The 11952-nt window shown below is 33.0% G+C and overlaps 1 protein-coding gene across 1 annotated transcript in view; it reads left to right on the forward strand.

Moving 5' to 3' along the window:
- The window catches only part of LOC136025224 (synaptic vesicular amine transporter-like), an 89687-nt gene extending 83304 nt beyond the window's left edge, over positions 1-6383 (forward strand). Inside the window, exons 9-11 of the mRNA XM_065701047.1 lie at positions 1046-1229; positions 4643-4782; positions 5947-6383. Coding sequence (XP_065557119.1) covers positions 1046-1229; positions 4643-4782; positions 5947-6027 — 405 coding nt within the window. The 3' untranslated portion in view covers positions 6028-6383. The remainder of the gene's footprint in view (positions 1-1045; positions 1230-4642; positions 4783-5946) is intronic.
- The last annotated feature ends 5569 nt before the right edge of the window (positions 6384-11952 follow it).

The following is an 11952-nucleotide window of genomic DNA, read 5'->3' on the forward strand; positions in this document are numbered from 1 at the left end:
AATTTTTTTGCACACTGAAACAAAATAAGAATTCTGAAACAGAACTAGTTTAAATATATTAAAGATGTAATTTATTTTTAAAAAATTCATATTCTTATTTCCCAAAAAAAAACTAAAAAAGAAGTTAGCTGGGCCTATTATATTCTCTACTTTTTTCTGCTTTCAAAATCTGGAGGCGCTAAATTACCCCAAAAATATCAAGTACATGAAAGTGCCAAATATATCTAACTGAGCGTAATGTAAGTTATATCTTGAAAAAGCTAGAATTAGTCAAGAACTGGCTATCTTGGTCCAAAAGCCGCTTTTGTGCATGTGGGAATCCAAAATAGTCGTGTATTACGTAGAGGATTCCAAATAATTATAAAATAAATCATTTTAATTTGAGATTTAGCAGAGAATGCACCAAAAAATAAATAACACTTCCTGAATGAGCTTACAAAATGAACACGTCCACGGCCTGAAAAGATTTATTTTCGATAGATCTGATTACTACAATTCTTTAGTTGGATAAAATTTTTGGTCCTGAAAAAATTATAATTAATAAAAATCATTATAAAGGGGCTATGTTACTATGCTATTTACAATATTTTGGTGAAATTAAACTACAGTAAAGCAGATTCAAATAAATACCTCCCCAAATAACCTGACATTAAAAAATGAACTACATATAATGACTATAACCTGGCATTTTTCCATTTTAATCCTTAGTAAGTATTTGACTAACCACGTACTATGATGACAATAAAGGATATTCCACTTAATATTATTAAATAAGTAGCTCACCTTGCTCCAGGTAAGAAGCTACTTTTAAAACAGGTGGGGCTAAAGTAGAGTAGAGTAAACTCGGGTTACACAAGAGCAATTCTGAAATTCTTATAAATACAAATTTTCAACAAAAAGAGGTTTCCTGATTCCGTTGATATGAATTATTTTTGTTACTTTTTCTTTCATCAACAGTTGGTTACATATAAGAATATAAAAATACCGAATACTTAAGAATAAATTAGCCCTGCTGTAACCCTTATTTAAAAATTCAATTTTTTAGATTCCTTTTGCCACAGAGCTGGAACATTTGATTGCGCCAATGGCTGGCCTTGGCTTTGCAATTGGAATGGTTGATAGTTGCATGATGCCAGAATTGGGCTTTCTAGTTGACCTCCGCCATACTAACATCTATGGAACAGTTTATGCAATCGGTGATGTTGCATTCTGTTTGGGCTTTGCACTTGGTAAGAAATAAACTTCGAACTTACTAAACTATAATTGCTAACGAGTCTTACCTATTATGAGACCCTCCAAAGAAAAAATGTTGTACAATATGACAGGATTTTAGTAAGGTTGCATCATTTTCACAAAGTTCTATTAAATAATTGGTAAAAATATTTGAAAGACTTGCTGGGTTTTTTCTAAACTGCTGTTAAGTTATTTGCTAATATATTTTGTGTCTATACTAGACCAATAAAGTTTGTTCTTCCAAGAGGATTTCACTCAGTTCTTAGCAACTTAGTCTTAATTTGACCATTTCGACCCTTAAATGCTTATAAATTTTCATAGATGTATTTCCAGAGAGAAAGTATTAAGAAAAGTTCTTTTTCTTAACAAATTCTGAATATAAGTTATTTTCTTAAGGTTTTGTTTTGAAATTATAGGGCTACTCCCACGTAGTTTTAATTTTTACTTCAAAAATTACACATTTTTTGGATAGCTAAAACCTTGTCACCAACAAATGTTCAGCGTACTCGCCTAAATATTTGATTTTGTTGGAAGCTTGCTTTAACGACAAACATAAATAAAAGCAAATGCAAAAACTATTTAAGTTAGCAAGAAATTTTTTTCGGGAATTGTAATTTTAATTCGTGACTTCATTAGTATCTCGCTAGTATTATAACAGATAGCATATTGTGGTATATTATTTTAGGTTCTTTTGGAAAATTGTAAAATTTTGAACAACGAAAACCTATTAAAAAGTTTTTTGAGAATCTTCATAAGAAATTGCTAACTTTAAATTCATAAGAAATTGCTAACATTAAATTGGCTGAATAATAGTAAGTGAAACATTACCTTGTTATTATCTTTGGCTCTTAGACTTTTTAATTTAGAAAAAGAAGGACAAATTTTTATAAAGATATAAAGATAAACTATATAAAATAGGCAATATAAGCAAATGCAAGATCAAGTCCATATTTTAGCTTTTTGAAGCCTTTTTAGATTTTATCCAAGTGACAAATTTCTGCTTCCTCTTACTGACTAAACAGTCTTTCAAATGAGTAATCACAACTTATGGTTAATATAGATGCTATAGACATTGTTTAATGTAATATATATAATCAAAATGTCTGGTCATTATGAAAAATGGCACTCAAAAGCATAATTAGTTTACTCAGGATCAGGTGTCAATGGGTTTTCACTGGAAAAAACACTGAGAATATTAAAACTAGTATAATGAGATTTTCTTTGGTTCATGGGTCCGAAAGCATGGAATAGGATACTGGGTGTTTAGATACAAGAAAATATCGTAAAAAAGACACTATTAATAATCACAAATCAGGAATAAGTTACTCCTTTCGTTTTTTTGGACCATCGAACATCTATATTCGAGCTTCCACCTAGACGAAACGATACCCAATTTTAAAGTTCCCTGTGACGAACGTCACAGGTATGAGCTACCCCTTTTCCTCCATGGTGAGCAGCATCTATCCACTAAGCGAGGTTTCTACTCGAAACAGCTATATTCGAAACAGTTAAAAGAGCTGACTTCACTGAATTTTGTCATTTCCCTCTGCTTGCTAAGGTCTTTAACCCTAGCAATTATGGCCTAGCCTGGCTAGTTTTTCTGGCTATGGTTTTAAAAAATGACGCGATTATAGATCAAACGGGTCATATTTTTAATGTTCTTTAATTAGATTGAATTAGCTATATTTACCAAAGGCAAAGGAGCAGCTCCAGTATTTTTATTGGGGGGGGAGTGGGTTCCATATCCGGATACTTAAGGGGTCGGACTATAAAATAATGTTTTTCTCCAAATTATTGGCTGGGGGCAACTGCCACCCTAAAAAAAAACGACACCCCTGACCGAAGGCAAGCTTTTGCAAAACTTGAACCAACGAAACTTTCCTGAATTTCCCTTGCCTAAAAAAAAAAACAAAAAGAAAGCTAGACCGTTCTTAAATTACATTGATAAGTTAAAAATTGTTTTTCAGTCTGACATACATACGTTTCTGCCAGTACCTGACACCAATCGCGAGGCAAAAATTGACTATCTGTGTAACAGGTGATTGCCAAAAACAAATATAAAAAATTGAATTATATAATTGAATTTAGTTGCCTCAAAGAAAATCTATATTTCTAAGATCCAAATATCCAATCATTTTATGTTAAAGGGAATAGTTAAAAGGAAATAGTTAAAGGGAAAAGTTAAAGTTAAAGGGAATAGTTAAAGGGAAATGTTAAAGGGAATGTTAAAGGGAATAGAGCAATACTGCTTAAAACATTTTTGTGTAATTCGCAATTCCAGCACAAAAAATAGTAAATTGACTCCTATATTTCTTATTAATCTAGAATATGGGCCATTATTTAGAACATTTTATTAAAAAGTATTTGAAAGAAACTCACTAAAGAACTTGTATAGTAGTGTTAAAATGAGAATTATTATAAATAGACCATGACAGTTTTAATGGTAGCGGAAGAATTCGAAAAAGAAAAGAATTGCTTTCTTTATCGAAAATGCAACAATGATATAATTGAATGAAAAAAAACAACTCTTTTTCGTTAAAGAAAAGGTAAATACAGCACAATATCAACGCACATGTCAAAGGGATCTTTGATACGTGTCCCATCCCCCCGCAAAGGTATCTCAAAGCTTTTAAGATTTTAAAATGTTTTCTTTCATTTTACATCAAATGGGCCTATTTTGGCTTTTTTCCTGAATTTGTACCTCCCCTCATTCGGACATATGCCCCTTGGACATGCGCGCTCTCCTCAAAATCAAGCCATGTTCCCGTGTTAACCGTAGAATAGAGGGCAGGTATGGCCATCTTCAACCGGTGTTTGTATCGAAAAAGGGCAGAACCCATTTAATAGAGAATCCCTTTGAACAAAATAGAATCACTTATGACTAATCAAAATAAAGCATTTATGTAGTCATTAGGCTTATGCAAAGATTACAATTTCATTATACTACGCTTACAACTGTACAAAAATTCTTTTGCAAAGAATTCCAGAAAGTTTATCCGAATATAAAAAAAAAAAAAAACTTTTATCTAACGTATGGGTTTTAGTGTGGGGTTGCCTACTCTCTGGAATATGGTGTAGATCTCTGAGTGCAACTTATTTAGCATCGTGCGGTGTACTGCAGCCACGCCATTTTATTTAGTGTCCTGCGTGGTATACTTTTCGCCACATGTGGCACGTTCCAGTCACGCCTGACGTGTACCACTCAGTATGCACCATTTTTGGGACCCCTCGGCTGTCATCCTGCAGGAGCTCGTTAAACTGACACATAAAATGATATTTTAAATGCGTGTTAACAAAAATAGGAATGCATTTTGATCAAGAATACATTTCCCACGGTTTTAAGTTATTCAGGTACATGATCTAAGTTTTTGCTCCAATTAACAAACGCTTAATTGAATTGTATTTCCAGGACCCGTGTTGACAGGGCCGCTCATTAAATCCGTTGGTTTTGGCACCGTTCTGTCTTGGGTGTCTGTTATAAGCTTGTTATATGCGCCGTTGTTGTATTTTTTGAAGAATCCACCAGCAAAGGATTTAGAAGAACGTCAGGTAAGTCTTTTTCCAATTATAAGCATCAAGGGAAATAACGTTAGAGGCAAATAATACAACAACTAATATTTTTTTTAATCAAACTCTAAAATAAACAAGTAACACTTTTTAACCTCAGCATCTCAGAGACCAACAAGACCAAGTTCACTTACTTCTTTGTATCTTGCACCAAAAGCACTTATCGACACCTAACTTCATTCCCGCTCCAAGATAATCATTAAAAATAAGGATTGATACCAATAAACTAGGTAATATTTTTTCATATCAATCGCTACCTAAACTGTTTTTAGTGTCAAGCATACAAAGAAAAACTAAGTGTATCCCGGAAATTTTCAAATAGTTGGTAATTATGATAAATCAAAACCAGAAACAAATCTCCTTTTGAATTTTCTCCGCTGTTTGTTTTGATGACATTTTTGATTTGGCCTCTGAACGGCTCAAATGAAGAATCTGACGATGAGATGTGTAAAAAAAACGGAAATGAGAATATTGTTTTCCTCAATTTCTCCTAAATACAATATTTAACAGAAGGCTGATATTGAGCAATGCATGAAAAAGTAGATTACCTCTGCAAAATCCCAGCATGATGTTTTCAAACTATTTTAAGCTACATTTCAGCTATGAATTTCCTTCTGCGAGAAAGATTCCTATTAGCAAGGTTAGTTCGTGATAAAGCAAGTTAGTTTCAAGAAACTAAACGCCTTGCTTCCTTTGAAGTCTATTTATTTTATGTTGTGTGTTTCTTTCACTTTTCTACAATTACATAGTCAACTTTTTGCTGCCCTGTGTAACACTGTATATTTTTTTGTATCAATCGTCTTATTATATCCGCATTTCCAACAGCCTACAGATTCTTCCTATTCCATCACTGCAGTCTCATTTCAAGTCCATGATTGCTTGTAACATGCTCAGGAAAACGTACCCAGAGTCTGCACAAAGCTATCACTTATTGTCATTTTCAAAAAGAATGTCGAGGAGTTTTTACTAAATATTTGATTTTTTTTACACTTTTCTTGTAGTTATACTTCTTTTTTCGTTTATCTTCTGTTCCTTCCTGGCCATGGAGCCTTACGGGGGAGACTGTGTTGAAGTGTTTAGGTGTGAATTTATTGTTGAATAAATGTGAATTATATGTGCCTTATTTTTTTCCCTTGTCCCTTTCAGAGCCTGATGCTTCGTGAGAAATCCACTGTGAAATACACACAGTACAAAAATGAAGAAATGTATGAAGAAGTGTATCCCTGAATTTTATGAGTTTTTTTTTGCGAGAAAAATAGACAAATGCGTCCAAAAAGAAACTTTGAAAGAAAAGAAATTTGTTTTATTGGAGCCACACAAACTTTCACCAATGGCTGGGTGATTGGGAAGGTGGATCAACAGTTAACTCTAATTTTGGTGTCTGATAATAAATCGCCGGTCTATTTTTCTTCAATCAACTCAATCTGCACAATGAATAGCTAGATTTTATGCACTTGATCTTGTTTATTGTAGTAAAGTGTTTAAGCTTTCCGTGTTGGTTTAATGTTAAACATATATAGTTGTTAATTAGAAAATCAATGGTTATGTCAAACTTATATTTGTAATAAAGCTGCCTTACCAGACTTTAGATGTTTGTCTGTTTATTCAAGTGAACATAACATTTTGGTTTAAATGCATACTATTTCTTGGAAAGAAAACATCAGGAAGCATTTTATTCCAAAATGCTGGCTTTACAATAAACATAAGCATAGATAAATCTAAATAGACACAGTAAGTTTGACTTTTTGACATGGGTTTACAAATGATCGAATCTTGTTTCAGCCAATGTATTATTGTCTTCCTACGAAAGTTAGTCACCTGGTTAATATCTGGTAGACTTCAGTTTCGAACCAGGGCTAAAAAAATTCTTCCCCCTTCAATCAGATATACCAAGTTGCAACCATATGGTAATGTCACATGGTTGTCTGTACAGTCTCATGGCAGAACCCCACTCATCTTGTCGATAATTCTTAAAGTATCAAGAACAATGACAACGAACTCTATTTGTTTGATTGGGTGAGGTGGAAACTTACATCTAAAATTAGGCTACCGTATAAAAAAAAAATAAAGAAAAGAGAATTAAGTTTGTAATGAAAAACACTTCTGATGGTCTGCAGTTTTTTATTGCAGCGGGTGCCAGATATAAAGAAAATGAACGTGGGTACTAAAAATAAGCTTAAAACATTTAGCTATCAACAGCTTAAGAAGGCTAGCATTCCTTTGAAGATGTAGTTATCTTTGGTAATTAACAGATAGTAAATGTTTGAATTTTAGAAGACGGAATGCGATGTCAAATTAAATTATCAAATTTACTTATTTATTTTGATGGTTCACAGACGGTGAACTGTACCGTAAAAAAAGTTTTTAAACAACAAAAAGAAAATATTAAATCATTGCGGTCTTCACATATGAACAGACCTAAGATGGTTCCAAGGGGCAAAAAAATGTTTGTGTCTTATTGTTCTTTGTACTTTAAGTTTTATTCCAAGTTATTGTCTACAATGTCAGAATTGTAAAATGCCTGATTTTTTCGTGATAAACTTGGTTTCCAGAAGAGGGTTCACTTTTTTTTTAATTTAATAGTTTATTGGTGTAATTTCTATCATCTTAATGAAATAAAAATTGTTCCCTTAAATATTTGTTGAGAATGGCTTGTGTTTCAAAAGGTGCAAAAATTAGTAATTTAATTACATGGAAAGATCAAGTTTTGAATAAAACTTAAATTTTGTTGGATAGAAATTCAAACACAATACATAGGTGCAGGATCGCGCCTTAAACTTACTTTAAATTTCCTATGCAATTAAGCCTCTTCAAAAGAGATCGCAAATATTTTCTCGGCGACATATACGAGTGAATTAAATTAAATTTTCATTTATACATTCGAACCGTTGGAAAAATGATACCCAGTCTTATATAAATAGAGCTTAATCTCAGCAGTTTTGTATGATCTTGTGGTCTTTTTTATAAAATCATTGCAGTGACATGGTTTTTATTCAACTATAAAAATAATGAAATTTAGTAATCGATAAAAATCAGGTTGTTTCTGGTAGAAAAAATTACTACTATTGACAACCCGTTACATAAGCTACGTAAGGCCAGAACAGCTTCGCCCTTTCCTCCAACCCACTCTGTGTGGATTAACCATATTTGACAAAAATAGCAACAATTTTCTGGCCGAGTTTTTAGCAAAACCTCACTCCGCTAATCGACTTAAAACAAACATATATTATTTTGGACATTTTAATTTAACCTTCATATATATCGATACGTAATATTTGCAGCAATCTATTGAGCATGAAAACTAAATTTAAACTAAAAATTAACAAAAATAGTACCAAGTAATATTAGAGTTGCACCACTACCACCCCCTTCTTTGATTGTAATGTCAAAGAAAACAAGATGCAAAAGAAACATCCCAACCTAAAAATACTTCTGAACATTGATTCAGCTGTACCATCCTAAAATATTTTTATTCTTGTCACTTTTTTTTTCATTCCTTTTAAATATATTGAAAATCAAGGTGCCAAGCCAAAATTTTAATTCAAGTATTTTTTTTAGTTTCTACTTACTTGATATGAACGTTCTAGCCATTTCGGGTTTAAGGGAAAGGAGCAGCATCACATTATTCGTCGTAATTTATATCTATCGTAGGTTTGATTTCTTCATTCCTGGTTAATGATGTTTATTTTAAGCTCGGCGTCTTGGATAAATTAAATAAAAAAAACAAAGTTTTTTCAACTGAATGTAAGAAGCGACATTAAAGCTTAAAACGAACAGAAATTATTCCTTATATGAAAGGGACTGTCCCCACCTCGACGCCTCGCTCTTTACGCTAAAGTTGGACTGTTGTATCGGATTAATGACGCTTCTTGACTACTAAGGTCCCTGCGTCGGCCCTGCAGTGCGTTCCTGCAGCATGATTCGATCTCTGGGGCTAAAGTTGGACTCTTTCTCACAACTCTAATTTTTGAAACAATAAAAAACTCTTGCGTCAAGAGCGAGGGGTCGAGGAGGGGACAACCCCTTTCATATAAGAATTATTTCTGTTCGTTTCAAGTTTTAATGTCGCTCCTTAATTTTAGTTGAAAAAACTGTTGTTTTTTTAAATTCAATTTCTGAACGCTTTTCAATTCATGCATGTTTTGATTTTGGCTCACCGTACATGAATAATTAAACGAAATTTGTATATTTATTTGTTTTTTGGCTAAATGGTCTTCTCATAGTTTTGATCGGACGATTTTGATAAAAAAAAAGGTGGGGGAGAAAGCTTAGTTGCCACTCAATTTTTGGTTACTTAAAAGGCAACTAGAACTTTCTATTTTTTACAAACATTAATATTAGTAATAAATATATGTAACTTACGAATCACCTTACGTAGTGAAATTCTATATTTGTATATTTTTATTATGTATATGAGGGGATTCCCCCCCTTGTCAATACTTTGCTCTTTACGTTAAAGCTTGAGTTTTGTCCCAATTCTCTAAGAATGACCCCTGAATCACAAAGGCCGTAGAATAAATAGTTGAAATCACTAAAAATATTTTAGCGTAAAAAGCGAGGTATTGAGGAGGAGAGGAAATCACTTATATACGTAATAATTTCTGTTCGTTTTGCGTTTTAATGCTGTTCCTTACTTCCAGCTGAAAAAACTTTTTATTATTTATTTTCACATTTTTTTTTTTTTAAATGATGCTAGAAAATCCTGCGCCCCCTTCATGGAAGTTCCCTTCTCTCATGATAAACTCCTCTATGGAAAGATCCTCCCACAAAAACCCTTCCCCCGATCCCCCTCCCCACCACGAAAAAGTCCCCCTGAAAACGGTTGTACATTTCCCAATAACCATTACTATATGTGAACAACGGTCAAAGATTTTAACTTGCGGCCCCTCCCCTGGGGACTGTGGGGGATTAAGTCGTCCCCAATGACATTGGTATTTAGTTTTTCGACTATGCTGAACAAAATGGCTATCTCAAAATTTAGATCTGGTGACTTTGGAAAAAATGAACGTGGGATGGGGCTTAGGTGCCCTCCAATTTTTCGGTCACTCAAAAAGGGCACTAGAACTTTTAATTTCCGTTAGAATGAGCTTTATCGCGACATTCCAGGACGGCTGGGTCAATACGGTCACCCCTGAGAAAAAAACAATAAAAAAAAAACAAGAAAACAAATAAACACGGATTTGCGATCCGGCTTCTGGCAGAAAATTCAAAATTCCACATATTTGTAGATAGGAGCTTGAAACTTCTACAGTAGGGTTTTCTGATACGCTAAATCTGATGGTGTGATTTTCGTTAAGGTTATATGACTTTTAGAGGGTATTTTCCCCTATTTTCAAAAATAAAGCAAATTTTCTCAGGCTCATAACTTTTGATGGGTAAGATTAAACTTGTATATTTAAAATCAGCATTCAAATGCGATTCATTTGATGTAAATATTGGTTTGAAAATTCCATTCTTTAGAATTTCGGTTACTATTTAGCTGGGTCGCTCCTTACTACAGTTCGTTACAACGAACTGTGTTTTACAACGAACGTTACAACGATTTTGTGTCTGTGTGTGTGTATAAAAAACAGGTTAAATCTCTCAATAAGTTCTCTCTGCGCAACAGTATTTCAAGTTTATACTGGGAAAATACAAAAATTCTTCATTTTTGTTTCACGGGTGGTGGATCAGAACAATGGAGGGTATAATAGGATATTCGGGAAAAACATTATACTAGAACTTCGGCCCTTTTTATCTCCGCTCTTTCGTGATAATACCTTTAACCGCTCAAAACACTACCATCAACACATGCAACGAGACGTTTTTCCCCTCCCCCAGATTTCGCAAATTAAACTTTTTTGGTATTTCCATTGTACAATGGATTTTTTTTCATTGGAAAAACAAAAAGTAACAAAAATTTTCCCTTTGCATATTTTGAAAATTATATTCTACCCCTCTCCCTACATTTCCCTGAACTGACAAACTATTTTCATCTTTGTCTACCGATGAAACACAATAACATTTTCATCTCAATCATTTTGATTAATCGAAAAAAAACTCATAGAGGTAATCGATTCGATTGAATGAGTTTCGAATCGAATCGATTCGAAACTCATTCGATTTGGTAAAAAAAAACTCATAGAATCACCAAACCACATTCCCAATTGTACTAAAAACCTTTACGATTAAGTAAAAACTAAACTTTAGCCAAAAAGATTACAGGGACGATAGCCCCCTTCGTAAACAGGATAGTATTCACTTGTTTTGAGTGTTAATAGTGCTTTCTAGGCCTACTTTTGCTTGAAAAGCTTATTTTTAAACTAATAGCTTCATAAAACGACAGATATTAATCCTTTATTAACACGAACAAATTAATTTTCAAATGGGATAAATCTATTTATTTAGACACTGAAAAAAAAACAGGTAAAAAAGTTCAGATATTCGATCACATATACAGTGATCGTCATCAGTAATATTACTAAAATTATATAATTGAAACTAGCATTTTTATGCACAAAAAATAAAAATAAAATTTCGGGCTATTCACAAAATAATGAACTTCTGGATTATTCACTGGATTGTCTTCAGAGAGAGTTCACTGACAAGGTTCATTCAAAGTCTTGATGCAAATTTCCTTCGAGAATCTTGCCCAAAACTTAAACAAATTTCTAATGAAGGTGAGAAGCCTTCTGTATCTTCTAATTGCAAATGAAATGTCGAGTTTATAATTGTTCGTTTGGACGGTGCCATTTCCCCGTATATACGACGTAACAACTTAAGTTAGGTATTCTTTTCTTAGAACACACTACCGTTCTATGACGAACAAATATTTTTTATTAACATTATAGTGTTATTTAATTAACACTAATTGAAAGAAATTCCTAAAGACTTTAAATGTATATTTTTTTTCTTCGTTCATGCACTTAGTCTAAACAGCGTATTACAATATCTTAAGCTGAAATATGCTTTCAATTATACACATTCGTGAACAGATTTCGTAGTTAACCTTTATATTGCCACTTATTGTTTTAATGTTATCATAGTCTGCGGTCATTAATGTTCGAACAAATTGAAAACTGTACAGTGAAGTATTGCTACAATTCATAATTAATTAGACAGTGTCGTCTTAAGAACTGCTCCTTTATGGGACCTGAAGAGTCATAAACTGGA

The sequence above is a fragment of the Artemia franciscana genome, chromosome 3 (assembly GCF_032884065.1).
Source record: "Artemia franciscana chromosome 3, ASM3288406v1, whole genome shotgun sequence".
Classification (NCBI taxonomy): domain Eukaryota; kingdom Metazoa; phylum Arthropoda; class Branchiopoda; order Anostraca; family Artemiidae; genus Artemia; species Artemia franciscana.